Source organism: Procambarus clarkii, unplaced genomic scaffold (genome assembly GCF_040958095.1).
Source record: "Procambarus clarkii isolate CNS0578487 unplaced genomic scaffold, FALCON_Pclarkii_2.0 HiC_scaffold_116, whole genome shotgun sequence".
Lineage (NCBI taxonomy): Eukaryota > Metazoa > Arthropoda > Malacostraca > Decapoda > Cambaridae > Procambarus > Procambarus clarkii.
The window spans coordinates 1,105,086-1,120,618 of NW_027189149.1; the positions used below are offsets into that span (position 1 = coordinate 1,105,086).

At 44.8% G+C, this 15,533-nt stretch overlaps 1 protein-coding gene and 4 non-coding genes across 5 annotated transcripts; all 5 read right to left on the reverse strand.

Annotated features, from left to right (window-relative positions):
* Positions 1-119: 119 nt before the first annotated feature.
* Positions 120-4,544, reverse strand: LOC138360627 (uncharacterized). Its single transcript, XM_069320318.1, has one exon. The coding sequence runs from the start codon at positions 4,542-4,544 to the stop codon at positions 120-122; it is 4,425 nt and encodes a 1,474-aa protein (XP_069176419.1).
* Positions 4,545-7,795: 3,251 nt separating this feature from the next.
* On the reverse strand, positions 7,796-7,987 carry LOC138360717 (U2 spliceosomal RNA). Its single transcript, XR_011226606.1, has one exon. It is a non-coding gene; the product is annotated as a U2 spliceosomal RNA (small nuclear RNA).
* Positions 7,988-9,899: 1,912 nt separating this feature from the next.
* On the reverse strand, positions 9,900-10,091 carry LOC138360718 (U2 spliceosomal RNA). The gene has a single exon (XR_011226607.1). It is a non-coding gene; the product is annotated as a U2 spliceosomal RNA (small nuclear RNA).
* Positions 10,092-12,003: 1,912 nt separating this feature from the next.
* Positions 12,004-12,195, reverse strand: LOC138360719 (U2 spliceosomal RNA). Its single transcript, XR_011226608.1, has one exon. It is a non-coding gene; the product is annotated as a U2 spliceosomal RNA (small nuclear RNA).
* Positions 12,196-14,111: 1,916 nt separating this feature from the next.
* On the reverse strand, positions 14,112-14,303 carry LOC138360720 (U2 spliceosomal RNA). The gene has a single exon (XR_011226609.1). It is a non-coding gene; the product is annotated as a U2 spliceosomal RNA (small nuclear RNA).
* Between the last annotated feature and the right edge of the window lie 1,230 nt (positions 14,304-15,533).

Genomic DNA, 15,533 nt, shown 5'->3' on the forward strand with positions numbered 1-15,533 from the left:
GCAAAAGCTAAGGTTTACAAAGGAGCTTTTAGGCAAGTTACATAGTGTGAATTATTTTTATGCCTAACATTTATACAATACAAAATTTTACATACAAGCTAATATACATATTATACATATCATTCATACTGTCGTGCTCCAGTGATGTGCTCGATGTACCGCATCCTCGACCATCTGATGGCGTCGCTCACACACAGCTTCCTGAAGGTCGCGAGGTACTTCTTCGAAGCCAGTCTCTTCATCAGACGCTCGTTGTGGGGGTCGTACGATCCTAGGGGTCCTACGATGAAGGCGTGGACCGTCACTCTGTTGTACCGCGGCAGGGCCCTCATCTCGGCGGCGAGGTCGGCGTACTTCATCTCCTTTTCGGTCCGTGCTTCCGTGAAGGCGGCTTCTGTGTTCTCGAAGGGGCAGGTGACATCTATGATCAGTAGTTCGTTGTCCTTCTCGATGACGAGGTCGGGCTTCAGAACACTGTCTGCTCTTGGAACTCGCTGGTTTTCTGCTGTCACTTTCCAGTGGCGTCCCAAGGCGGCTGTCTTGATCCTGTCCACCAAGGCGTTGTGGCGTCTTCTGTAGGCGTCCGAGTATGTCATGCAGTGACACATGACATGTGGCAAAGTTTCATTTTGCCAGGCGCATCGTCGGCAGTTCTTGTTGGTGTTTGGTCGTCGGGTGGCTCCATTCAGGGGAAGCAAGTTCAACCTTGCTCGGTGAACGAAGCGCCAGTCAGCAAACGTTGTGTACTCCCCCTCTCTCATGAAGTGGGAGGAGGCTTTTTCTTGAGACACTACACACATCGCCTTTCCTTGGTCTCGCAGGGTGTGTAGGCGGGCGTCACGAAGTTGTCTGTGATGATTTCTGATGGTTCTGGCTACAATTCTTCTTGCAGCAGCCTTCAAGGTCTTGTCACCACAGGTTATGGAGATGTTTTCTCCATCAGCTGTCCATGTCGTTTCCATTCTTCCAGAGGCATCTCTTGCCCGAGACCAGATGGTTTGGATAGTGCTGGATCTTCCAGGTAGTTCGGCCTTGGAGAGATAGGAGCAGACATGTTCAGGAGTTACTTCTTCTTCTTCTTCTTGTCTTCTTTTGGCCACTACGAGGCGGCAGTCTTCTCGTGCGATATCCCTTGTATCAACATCTGGCGAGTTTAGGAGTTTGAATGCAGTGTCGATGAGGAATAGGTCGGAGTCTTCTGCTGCTAGAGGGATCCCACAGGATCCTGCTCGTGTGCTGCCATACAGGTATCCGTTGGCTGCGCGGCTTGGTAGGTAGAGGGTCTTCTTGATGTGGGGTTTCAATGCGTCGTCCAGTTTGGTCCAAGCGGTCTTCTTAAACTGCCAAGTCCTCATGGCAAAGACTGTCGAGGAGAAAACAAATGTCTTCAGTGCGTCGAGTCTCTGCCATGGGGCCAACTTGCTCATGAGAACTTTCTTCCCAAGTTCAATGTACTCGTCAATTGAGGAGTCTCCAGACATCAGCTGGAAGCCGACAGGGCGTCCCAAGAACTTGGAGTGTTCTCCCCCAAGTCGATACTGGATGTTTCTTCCGGCGATCTGGAACTGGGTTTCTCTCAAACCCACTGGTGTCTGTCCTGACAAGTGCATGGAGTAGCACTTGTTCGGGTTAAGTGTGAGGTTTGCAGCTTGGCAGGCTCTTCCAACTGTGTTCAGTAGAGCTTGCAACCTCTCTTCTGTCCCGGCTAGCAGGGTGATGTCGTCAGCATATGCCAGGCAGGGGTGTTTCAGGTCAGGGTCAGCTTCGAGTCCTGTGTTGATTGTAGTCCTCAGGATAGCTTCTATGGCGATATTGAAGAGGAGTCCACTAATTGGGCATCCTTGTCTGACTCCACAGTTGGCTGGGATCTCTGCTGTTTCGCCGCCAGTTGTCATGATCCTTGTGGTGTTTCCATTGGTGATGCTGTTGATGACTGCTAAGAAGTCATCTCCAGCTCCCATCCTCCGGAGTGCTGCAGAGATGAGCTCAGTTGGGACCGAGCCGAAGGCGTTGGTGATGTCTAGGGAAGCGATGTATATGTCCTTATTGCCATGCCCTGTTCTTGCTGCATCCAGGTAGTGTTGTAGGACGAAGTTATGCTCTAAAACTCCGTCGGTCGGCATGAATCCTTTCTGGGCAGGGCACAGCACTTTGTTCTCCACGATCCAGTTTCGTAGTCTTGATGAGAGGCAGCCAGTATACAACTTGTATATGGTGCGGCAGAGTGCAATGGGTCTCCAGTTCGTGATGTCGTCTGGGTCGCCTGGCTTGGGGATGAGCACTGTCCGGGAAGACTTCCAGGCCTCTGGGATCCTCTGTTGACTCAAGCAGATGTTGAAGATTGCTGTGATGACACGGCATTCTGGGTCTGCTCGCTTCCAGTGGCTGTATGTAAGTCTGTCGTCTCCTGGAGCAGTGTTTTCTGTTCTGGAGAGTCTTGTTGCTACTTCACGTTCCCGAAACTCTCCTGTGTCCATTTCTGTGCGGTCTTCAGGTGGTTCAGGGATGGCAGTGATGATGTCCAGGTTTTGGAGGGGGTCTTGTGCACTAAGAGTGCGGGTAAAATGCTCCTCGACTCGTTCCTTGGGAATGGCGCAGCGGGCACTTTCACCTGTCGTGATCAATCTGATTGCCCTCCTCCGATTTCTTCTGTAGAGTCGTTGTATGGCAGCACAGTCGTTGACGTCGATTGGAGTTGAAGTCGTCGAACTACCATCAGTTTGGATCTTGAAGTGCTCCTGCATTGTTGTTGTTATCTGCTGCAGAAGCTCGGTGAAGGCGTCCCAGTCTGGGTGGTGGAGGAGATTGTGCAGGGGCGCAGAGAATTCTTTTAATAACCAATGTTCCTCTGCTTCATCTGGAACATTCTCCTCTTGTTGTTGGGGTTGGTCTTGTTCTTCATCGCCGGCGTCGTCTCCACCATCATCATCATCTTCTTGGGGTTGTGACTGGTCTTGGTTGTCAGTGTTGGAGGCTGGAGACAGCGGGGCATCATCACCAAGCTCTGGAATAGGGCTAAGAGGGGGGAGAGGGGGTAAGGGGGAAGGATGGGGGGGGATTTGTTGCTGAGACAGGTGGTGTTGGGTTAGAGGGTTGTCAGGTGCAGGATGGGCTGGAGAGGAGACTGGTGTGGAGTAGGCAGACTGTGGGCTGGGCGGTGGATGAGGAGAGGGGGCAGGTGAGGACTGGGTAGACTGGGGGTTGAGTGAGGATCGAGGAGAGGAGGAGGAGGAGGAAGGTGAGGACTGGGCAGGCTGTGGGTTGGGTGGGGAGTTAGGTCTGGGTCGTCGGCGGGCCACTGCGTCCTGTTGTCGGTGGGTTCTGCGATGGTTGTTGAGCCCTGTTTTGGTGGTGAAGCTTGAAGTACATGTGGGACACTGGAAATGGTGTCTAACTTCTTCTTCTGCTTGGGGTCTGCCTTCAAAGAATCGTCGTAATGCTTGGCATTTGTGTCTGGTTGGGCGGAGTCCTAAGGTTTCAGAGCAACCTGCACACTTCTGAATAGTCGAGGTTATTGGTAGGGTATGGATTTCTCGGAGGTGGCGGGTGAGTGACTGCTGCTTGCTTGTCCATACACATCCTGTATACTTCTTGTGGCAGAACGTCTCAGGGCAGCTGAAGTAAGGGGGCAAGGGGAACCAAGTGATGAGCACCTCTCCATCTCGTTGGGGTTGTCGCACAAGGGTCTGTCCATCTGCATCTTCTTCATCTGCTACAGGGGCGAGTCGGTCGTTCCTTCCCTGGTTGATAAGTTCTCCAATTTGCTGGCTGAGGGTAGCTGGTTGGGGGTCTTGCTGGGGAGGAGGCGGGCCCAAGGACTGAAGCTCTTCTACACTTCCATCTTCTGCCCTGGGTGGCGTTGGCGGCTGGTTCTCTTCATCAGGCAGAAACGATGACTGTATCTCTACATCAGTTTCTTCACCAACTGGAGACAGCCTAAGTGGCTGAAGCTCTTCCTCAACTCGGGGCGGCGGCTGGAACTCTTCTTCTTCATCTGCAGGCAGTGTCGGTGGCTGGGACTCTTCTTCTTCATCTGCAGGCAGCGTCGGTGGCTGGAACTCCTCATTGACTGGAGGCGGGTCCTGGAGCTGGAGCCCAGGAACTTGGTCCCGGGGTGTAGGCTCTGGTGATTCGATGAGGGAGCGCTGTGTTCCATTGTAGAAGCCATCAGCATCATCTGGGAGGCTCCTGAAGCGGAATTGAGCTGGAGGCGGGTCCTGGAGCTGAGGCTGGAGTCTAGGGTCTCGAACTGGAGGGGTAGGCTCAGGCAGGTCGATGAGGGAGCGCTGCGTTCCATTGTAGAAGCCATCAGCATCGTCTGGGGGGATCCTGAAGCGGAATGGGGCTGGAGGTGGGTCCTGGAGCTGGAGTCCACGGTCTCGGACTCGAGGTGTAGGCTCAGGCAGGTCGATGGTGGAGCGCTGTGTTCCCTCAAAGAAAGCGTCAGCTTCATCTGTAATTTTCCTGAATTTGTAGTTCCTGAAGTTCATGAAGTCGTCAATCCTGAAGTCGTCATCGCTGCTGAAGTCTTCTTCTTCCAACATCTTTTTCTTTCTTCTAAGACATCTTCTTCTTCCAACATCTTCTTCTTTCTTCTAAGACATCTGCTTGCATCTCCTTCTTTCTTCTAAGACATCTGCTTGCTGCTTATAATGGGCGGCAGCTCATTTCAGCGAGCAATAAAGTCCAGTGTGTTAGGGCCGTTGCTGGATATAGGAGTGGCAGCATATAGGAGTGGCAACGGGATCCTCGCAGTAGGGGTCAATCTTACTCGGAAAAAGCATGGAAGTCCCACGTATCAGGGCCGGCCTCGCCGAGCCCCTCAACAGGAGAACATGGCCTGATGAGAGGGGGGTGCAGGTCGGTCGGGGGTGGTCTGTGAGCACTGCAAAAGCAAGTGAGTAATGCACACTAAGTGTGCATCACTAGACAAGAGTTCAGCCAGCTACTCTTGTGCTCAACAGACCTGGGATGCCAACCCGCAAGGGGTGTAGCAAGCCAATCAGTGGCAAAGCAAGCTCCTGTAGCTACATGACTATCGCTTTCAGTGGACTCAGCGCACTAATAACGACGTAGCAGGGTACCTTTGAACCACTTGAGGCTTGATTACTACACTTTGATCTAAGCCGATAGGCCGAGAAGCGATAGGAGGCATGGTTGCTCTGCAACACCAGGCAACAATTGCAGCTGGAAACCACGTAGCGAGTTTCAATTGCAAAAGGGCATGTGATTATCGTTGGGTAATATTCGAATTCAAGCATACATATAAACGCCATACAGTAAAGGCTTTAACTATTTCTTACCTGATCAATGAATTTATATATATATGCAAATTCATGATATTACATGGTTTCGTTCATGAGTAGTGAATATGTAACTGGCGGCAAAGTGGTAAACAGACTCGCGTGGCGTTTCACGAATTCGCTCCTGGCCAGGGAGTATAGCGCTTAACTCTAATATATAAACCTTCATTTGTCATGTGTCTTAAGGTAGCTACAGCTTTTGAAAAGTACAATAACGAATTAAAAGTGCAAGGGGCCTGTTATCGCCAACGCTCGTCAACAAATATAAATAGGAGACGTTCTCTCTCTCTGATACCATAACAGAAAACGAACAGCACTATTACGCGCCAACTATTACATTTTTGTATATATATCACGACTTTTTCACATCTAACACTTTGCTTGATACATCGTTTTCATAAACCGGAGACGAGGCGAAGCGAGGCAGGGCTGGGTGACGAGAAGCGAGAGGCGAGAGGCGAGAGGCGAGAGGCGAGAGGCGAGAGGCTAGAGGCTAGAGGCGAGAGGCGAGAGGCGAGAGACGAGAGACGAGAGACGAGAGACGAGAGACGAGAGACGAGAGACGAGAGACGAGAGACGAGAGACTAGAGACGTGACGTGACGTGACGCGATGCCATGCCATGCCATGCCATGCCATGCCATGCCATGCCATGCCATGCCATGCCATGCCATTCAATGCCTTGTGATTCAATACCATGCAGTTCAATGCGATGCGATGCAATGACATGCGATTCGATGCCATGCGAGGCGAGGCGATGCATCATCTAACATAACGTGATTCCCTGGAAAACGACTCTGTTGTTGAGTGAACAACAAAGTTAAGATATAACAAGATGTAAGTAATTCGAGAAGTCTGAGTACTGTAGGTACTATTGCAAATTCATTGCTTAATATATGTGAATGTGTACGAAATCCATCCATCGCTTTTACCGAGTATACAAATACTCACTCATTGTTGGTGTTTAGGGAGGTAAATGAAGTATTGCAAAGCTAATTACGAAACTAGCTTTCACAATGACATTTGGTGGTTGGTCGCTTTGCAAATTATAGTAGATTCTATATCAATTTTATTCGTTATTTTACGTGAATGAATGAATGAATGAATGAATGAATGAATGAATGAATGAATGAATGAATGAATGAATGAATGAATGAATGAATGAATGAATGTGTGCCTGCATACATTGCCTAAATAAAATATGTAAATATACGGACGGTGGTGGCGTTTAGAGAGGTGAATGAATCATTTGAAATCTAATTAGGAAACTAGCATTCAAATGGAGAGGGGTGAGAGTGCAGGTGCGCTTGAACTTGGGTGGGTTCTGGGTTTCGTTGACGTATATATTACAGGTGAATATGTGCATCGAATGCTCGATTGAAGTATATAAATACACATTGTTAGTGTGTATTGAGGTAAATGATGGATTGTAAAGCTAATCAAGACACTAGAATTCACTTTGAGGCTAGTGGCTGGCCGGCTGGCAAGCGTGGAAGTGGCAAACGATCGTTGAGTTGCCGTGTAAGACCACGCCAAAGCAACACCTCCCTCCATCTCAAGTCGAATTTCGTCTTTATTACGCATTGGTACATTGCAGCAATGGTAAATTAAGTAGATAAACGTCTGATCTTGATGTGTGTGTGAATATAATTTCGCTGTCAAAGCCGACTAAGGAATTCCGAGTGATATACACACCACTCCACACTCACAAGGGAGAGTGAGTAAGTAATTTCGTAAAAAAAGAGAAGAGCATGCCAACAATGGGTAACTATTATAGTTAGGTTCTCGATCACAGTAAACCCGTTGATTTAGAGTTTATTTGCACAATGACCACGTCATATTAGATGCCATTTAAATACCAAATCCAGTTCTCCACTAAACGCAAACACAAGCTTAACACTATTTAACCCATCTCTACTAGCCTTTTCATAACCAACCACTAAGCTACCTAAACCAGTTTCCACACTTATATAAATAGACAAAAACTTCACCCTATATAACCTATCTCAGAAAACAAACAAAATCAATTAATATTGCACTAACTGGCAACCCCCCATTCATAAAATCAACTTCTTTCCTTCCAGACCGACCATCCATCGTATTTGCTGCTCGCACATAATCTTTAATCTAAAGTTATTAAATGATATTACTCACCTCACTCTCCTTCTTTCTCCTCCTTCCTTCCTTCCTTCCTTCCTTCCTTCCTTCCTTCCTTCCTTCCTTCCTTCCTTCCTTCCTTCCTTCCTTCCTTCCTTCCTTCCTTCCTTCCTTCTAACTCGTTCCAGTTGTTCAGCTTCGACCCATCAAACCCGGACTCGACTGACGACTCACTTCTGCTGCTCGTTCCAAGGTTTTTTCCTCATACGATGCTGGCTAGTGTGAAGTAATTACTGCAAATCAAATTAACACGATTCATTAATGTACATAACCAATTAACATCATCGTCTCCTACTTGATTTTGACTAGTTGATAGGGTTGTTTTTGGTCTCCCCGAAGGGAGTGGACCGATCCCAGAGGTACTGCAATACCGGGCCGATCCGCGGCAAAGGTGGAGCAAGCTCCTAGCACTTCGCCATGTTGCAAAAAATCAGTTTAATATCAAGGATCCCACATGGGGATCGTATCAGATATAAAGCTGATAAGAACAGATACTACACTTTGTACTTTGTACTACACGAGAGACGAGAGACTAGAGACGTGACGTGACGTGACGCGATGCCATGCCATGCCATGCCATGCCATGCCATGCCATGCCATGCCATGCCATGCCATGCCATGCCATTCAATGCCTTGTGATTCAATACCATGCAGTTCAATGCGATGCGATGCAATGACATGCGATTCGATGCCATGCGAGGCGAGGCGATGCATCATCTAACATAACGTGATTCCCTGGAAAACGACTCTGTTGTTGAGTGAACAACAAAGTTAAGATATAACAAGATGTAAGTAATTCGAGAAGTCTGAGTACTGTAGGTACTATTGCAAATTCATTGCTTAATATATGTGAATGTGTACGAAATCCATCCATCGCTTTTACCGAGTATACAAATACTCACTCATTGTTGGTGTTTAGGGAGGTAAATGAAGTATTGCAAAGCTAATTACGAAACTAGCTTTCACAATGACATTTGGTGGTTGGTCGCTTTGCAAATTATAGTAGATTCTATATCAATTTTATTCGTTATTTTACGTGAATGAATGAATGAATGAATGAATGAATGAATGAATGAATGAATGAATGAATGAATGAATGAATGAATGAATGAATGAATGAATGTGTGCCTGCATACATTGCCTAAATAAAATATGTAAATATACGGACGGTGGTGGCGTTTAGAGAGGTGAATGAATCATTTGAAATCTAATTAGGAAACTAGCATTCAAATGGAGAGGGGTGAGAGTGCAGGTGCGCTTGAACTTGGGTGGGTTCTGGGTTTCGTTGACGTATATATTACAGGTGAATATGTGCATCGAATGCTCGATTGAAGTATATAAATACACATTGTTAGTGTGTATTGAGGTAAATGATGGATTGTAAAGCTAATCAAGACACTAGAATTCACTTTGAGGCTAGTGGCTGGCCGGCTGGCAAGCGTGGAAGTGGCAAACGATCGTTGAGTTGCCGTGTAAGACCACGCCAAAGCAACACCTCCCTCCATCTCAAGTCGAATTTCGTCTTTATTACGCATTGGTACATTGCAGCAATGGTAAATTAAGTAGATAAACGTCTGATCTTGATGTGTGTGTGAATATAATTTCGCTGTCAAAGCCGACTAAGGAATTCCGAGTGATATACACACCACTCCACACTCACAAGGGAGAGTGAGTAAGTAATTTCGTAAAAAAAGAGAAGAGCATGCCAACAATGGGTAACTATTATAGTTAGGTTCTCGATCACAGTAAACCCGTTGATTTAGAGTTTATTTGCACAATGACCACGTCATATTAGATGCCATTTAAATACCAAATCCAGTTCTCCACTAAACGCAAACACAAGCTTAACACTATTTAACCCATCTCTACTAGCCTTTTCATAACCAACCACTAAGCTACCTAAACCAGTTTCCACACTTATATAAATAGACAAAAACTTCACCCTATATAACCTATCTCAGAAAACAAACAAAATCAATTAATATTGCACTAACTGGCAACCCCCCATTCATAAAATCAACTTCTTTCCTTCCAGACCGACCATCCATCGTATTTGCTGCTCGCACATAATCTTTAATCTAAAGTTATTAAATGATATTACTCACCTCACTCTCCTTCTTTCTCCTCCTTCCTTCCTTCCTTCCTTCCTTCCTTCCTTCCTTCCTTCCTTCCTTCCTTCCTTCCTTCCTTCCTTCCTTCCTTCCTTCCTTCCTTCCTTCTAACTCGTTCCAGTTGTTCAGCTTCGACCCATCAAACCCGGACTCGACTGACGACTCACTTCTGCTGCTCGTTCCAAGGTTTTTTCCTCATACGATGCTGGCTAGTGTGAAGTAATTACTGCAAATCAAATTAACACGATTCATTAATGTACATAACCAATTAACATCATCGTCTCCTACTTGATTTTGACTAGTTGATAGGGTTGTTTTTGGTCTCCCCGAAGGGAGTGGACCGATCCCAGAGGTACTGCAATACCGGGCCGATCCGCGGCAAAGGTGGAGCAAGCTCCTAGCACTTCGCCATGTTGCAAAAAATCAGTTTAATATCAAGGATCCCACATGGGGATCGTATCAGATATAAAGCTGATAAGAACAGATACTACACTTTGTACTTTGTACTACACGAGAGACGAGAGACTAGAGACGTGACGTGACGTGACGCGATGCCATGCCATGCCATGCCATGCCATGCCATGCCATGCCATGCCATGCCATGCCATGCCATGCCATTCAATGCCTTGTGATTCAATACCATGCAGTTCAATGCGATGCGATGCAATGACATGCGATTCGATGCCATGCGAGGCGAGGCGATGCATCATCTAACATAACGTGATTCCCTGGAAAACGACTCTGTTGTTGAGTGAACAACAAAGTTAAGATATAACAAGATGTAAGTAATTCGAGAAGTCTGAGTACTGTAGGTACTATTGCAAATTCATTGCTTAATATATGTGAATGTGTACGAAATCCATCCATCGCTTTTACCGAGTATACAAATACTCACTCATTGTTGGTGTTTAGGGAGGTAAATGAAGTATTGCAAAGCTAATTACGAAACTAGCTTTCACAATGACATTTGGTGGTTGGTCGCTTTGCAAATTATAGTAGATTCTATATCAATTTTATTCGTTATTTTACGTGAATGAATGAATGAATGAATGAATGAATGAATGAATGAATGAATGAATGAATGAATGAATGAATGAATGAATGAATGAATGAATGTGTGCCTGCATACATTGCCTAAATAAAATATGTAAATATACGGACGGTGGTGGCGTTTAGAGAGGTGAATGAATCATTTGAAATCTAATTAGGAAACTAGCATTCAAATGGAGAGGGGTGAGAGTGCAGGTGCGCTTGAACTTGGGTGGGTTCTGGGTTTCGTTGACGTATATATTACAGGTGAATATGTGCATCGAATGCTCGATTGAAGTATATAAATACACATTGTTAGTGTGTATTGAGGTAAATGATGGATTGTAAAGCTAATCAAGACACTAGAATTCACTTTGAGGCTAGTGGCTGGCCGGCTGGCAAGCGTGGAAGTGGCAAACGATCGTTGAGTTGCCGTGTAAGACCACGCCAAAGCAACACCTCCCTCCATCTCAAGTCGAATTTCGTCTTTATTACGCATTGGTACATTGCAGCAATGGTAAATTAAGTAGATAAACGTCTGATCTTGATGTGTGTGTGAATATAATTTCGCTGTCAAAGCCGACTAAGGAATTCCGAGTGATATACACACCACTCCACACTCACAAGGGAGAGTGAGTAAGTAATTTCGTAAAAAAAGAGAAGAGCATGCCAACAATGGGTAACTATTATAGTTAGGTTCTCGATCACAGTAAACCCGTTGATTTAGAGTTTATTTGCACAATGACCACGTCATATTAGATGCCATTTAAATACCAAATCCAGTTCTCCACTAAACGCAAACACAAGCTTAACACTATTTAACCCATCTCTACTAGCCTTTTCATAACCAACCACTAAGCTACCTAAACCAGTTTCCACACTTATATAAATAGACAAAAACTTCACCCTATATAACCTATCTCAGAAAACAAACAAAATCAATTAATATTGCACTAACTGGCAACCCCCCATTCATAAAATCAACTTCTTTCCTTCCAGACCGACCATCCATCGTATTTGCTGCTCGCACATAATCTTTAATCTAAAGTTATTAAATGATATTACTCACCTCACTCTCCTTCTTTCTCCTCCTTCCTTCCTTCCTTCCTTCCTTCCTTCCTTCCTTCCTTCCTTCCTTCCTTCCTTCCTTCCTTCCTTCCTTCCTTCCTTCCTTCCTTCCTTCTAACTCGTTCCAGTTGTTCAGCTTCGACCCATCAAACCCGGACTCGACTGACGACTCACTTCTGCTGCTCGTTCCAAGGTTTTTTCCTCATACGATGCTGGCTAGTGTGAAGTAATTACTGCAAATCAAATTAACACGATTCATTAATGTACATAACCAATTAACATCATCGTCTCCTACTTGATTTTGACTAGTTGATAGGGTTGTTTTTGGTCTCCCCGAAGGGAGTGGACCGATCCCAGAGGTACTGCAATACCGGGCCGATCCGCGGCAAAGGTGGAGCAAGCTCCTAGCACTTCGCCATGTTGCAAAAAATCAGTTTAATATCAAGGATCCCACATGGGGATCGTATCAGATATAAAGCTGATAAGAACAGATACTACACTTTGTACTTTGTACTACACGAGAGACGAGAGACTAGAGACGTGACGTGACGTGACGCGATGCCATGCCATGCCATGCCATGCCATGCCATGCCATGCCATGCCATGCCATGCCATGCCATGCCATTCAATGCCTTGTGATTCAATACCATGCAGTTCAATGCGATGCGATGCAATGACATGCGATTCGATGCCATGCGAGGCGAGGCGATGCATCATCTAACATAACGTGATTCCCTGGAAAACGACTCTGTTGTTGAGTGAACAACAAAGTTAAGATATAACAAGATGTAAGTAATTCGAGAAGTCTGAGTACTGTAGGTACTATTGCAAATTCATTGCTTAATATATGTGAATGTGTACGAAATCCATCCATCGCTTTTACCGAGTATACAAATACTCACTCATTGTTGGTGTTTAGGGAGGTAAATGAAGTATTGCAAAGCTAATTACGAAACTAGCTTTCACAATGACATTTGGTGGTTGGTCGCTTTGCAAATTATAGTAGATTCTATATCAATTTTATTCGTTATTTTACGTGAATGAATGAATGAATGAATGAATGAATGAATGAATGAATGAATGAATGAATGAATGAATGAATGAATGAATGAATGAATGAATGTGTGCCTGCATACATTGCCTAAATAAAATATGTAAATATACGGACGGTGGTGGCGTTTAGAGAGGTGAATGAATCATTTGAAATCTAATTAGGAAACTAGCATTCAAATGGAGAGGGGTGAGAGTGCAGGTGCGCTTGAACTTGGGTGGGTTCTGGGTTTCGTTGACGTATATATTACAGGTGAATATGTGCATCGAATGCTCGATTGAAGTATATAAATACACATTGTTAGTGTGTATTGAGGTAAATGATGGATTGTAAAGCTAATCAAGACACTAGAATTCACTTTGAGGCTAGTGGCTGGCCGGCTGGCAAGCGTGGAAGTGGCAAACGATCGTTGAGTTGCCGTGTAAGACCACGCCAAAGCAACACCTCCCTCCATCTCAAGTCGAATTTCGTCTTTATTACGCATTGGTACATTGCAGCAATGGTAAATTAAGTAGATAAACGTCTGATCTTGATGTGTGTGTGAATATAATTTCGCTGTCAAAGCCGACTAAGGAATTCCGAGTGATATACACACCACTCCACACTCACAAGGGAGAGTGAGTAAGTAATTTCGTAAAAAAAGAGAAGAGCATGCCAACAATGGGTAACTATTATAGTTAGGTTCTCGATCACAGTAAACCCGTTGATTTAGAGTTTATTTGCACAATGACCACGTCATATTAGATGCCATTTAAATACCAAATCCAGTTCTCCACTAAACGCAAACACAAGCTTAACACTATTTAACCCATCTCTACTAGCCTTTTCATAACCAACCACTAAGCTACCTAAACCAGTTTCCACACTTATATAAATAGACAAAAACTTCACCCTATATAACCTATCTCAGAAAACAAACAAAATCAATTAATATTGCACTAACTGGCAACCCCCCATTCATAAAATCAACTTCTTTCCTTCCAGACCGACCATCCATCGTATTTGCTGCTCGCACATAATCTTTAATCTAAAGTTATTAAATGATATTACTCACCTCACTCTCCTTCTTTCTCCTCCTTCCTTCCTTCCTTCCTTCCTTCCTTCCTTCCTTCCTTCCTTCCTTCCTTCCTTCCTTCCTTCCTTCCTTCCTTCCTTCCTTCCTTCCTTCCTTCTAACTCGTTCCAGTTGTTCAGCTTCGACCCATCAAACCCGGACTCGACTGACGACTCACTTCTGCTGCTCGTTCCAAGGTTTTTTCCTCATACGATGCTGGCTAGTGTGAAGTAATTACTGCAAATCAAATTAACACGATTCATTAATGTACATAACCAATTAACATCATCGTCTCCTACTTGATTTTGACTAGTTGATAGGGTTGTTTTTGGTCTCCCCGAAGGGAGTGGACCGATCCCAGAGGTACTGCAATACCGGGCCGATCCGCGGCAAAGGTGGAGCAAGCTCCTAGCACTTCGCCATGTTGCAAAAAATCAGTTTAATATCAAGGATCCCACATGGGGATCGTATCAGATATAAAGCTGATAAGAACAGATACTACACTTTGTACTTTGTACTACACGAGAGACGAGAGACTAGAGACGTGACGTGACGTGACGCGATGCCATGCCATGCCATGCCATGCCATGCCATGCCATGCCATGCCATGCCATGCCATGCCATGCCATTCAATGCCTTGTGATTCAATACCATGCAGTTCAATGCGATGCGATGCAATGACATGCGATTCGATGCCATGCGAGGCGAGGCGATGCATCATCTAACATAACGTGATTCCCTGGAAAACGACTCTGTTGTTGAGTGAACAACAAAGTTAAGATATAACAAGATGTAAGTAATTCGAGAAGTCTGAGTACTGTAGGTACTATTGCAAATTCATTGCTTAATATATGTGAATGTGTACGAAATCCATCCATCGCTTTTACCGAGTATACAAATACTCACTCATTGTTGGTGTTTAGGGAGGTAAATGAAGTATTGCAAAGCTAATTACGAAACTAGCTTTCACAATGACATTTGGTGGTTGGTCGCTTTGCAAATTATAGTAGATTCTATATCAATTTTATTCGTTATTTTACGTGAATGAATGAATGAATGAATGAATGAATGAATGAATGAATGAATGAATGAATGAATGAATGAATGAATGAATGAATGTGTGCCTGCATACATTGCCTAAATAAAATATGTAAATATACGGACGGTGGTGGCGTTTAGAGAGGTGAATGAATCATTTGAAATCTAATTAGGAAACTAGCATTCAAATGGAGAGGGGTGAGAGTGCAGGTGCGCTTGAACTTGGGTGGGTTCTGGGTTTCGTTGACGTATATATTACAGGTGAATATGTGCATCGAATGCTCGATTGAAGTATATAAATACACATTGTTAGTGTGTATTGAGGTAAATGATGGATTGTAAAGCTAATCAAGACACTAGAATTCACTTTGAGGCTAGTGGCTGGCCGGCTGGCAAGCGTGGAAGTGGCAAACGATCGTTGAGTTGCCGTGTAAGACCACGCCAAAGCAACACCTCCCTCCATCTCAAGTCGAATTTCGTCTTTATTACGCATTGGTACATTGCAGCAATGGTAAATTAAGTAGATAAACGTCTGATCTTGATGTGTGTGTGAATATAATTTCGCTGTCAAAGCCGACTAAGGAATTCCGAGTGATATACACACCACTCCACACTCACAAGGGAGAGTGAGTAAGTAATTTCGTAAAAAAAGAGAAGAGCATGCCAACAATGGGTAACTATTATAGTTAGGTTCTCGATCACAGTAAACCCGTTGATTTAGAGTT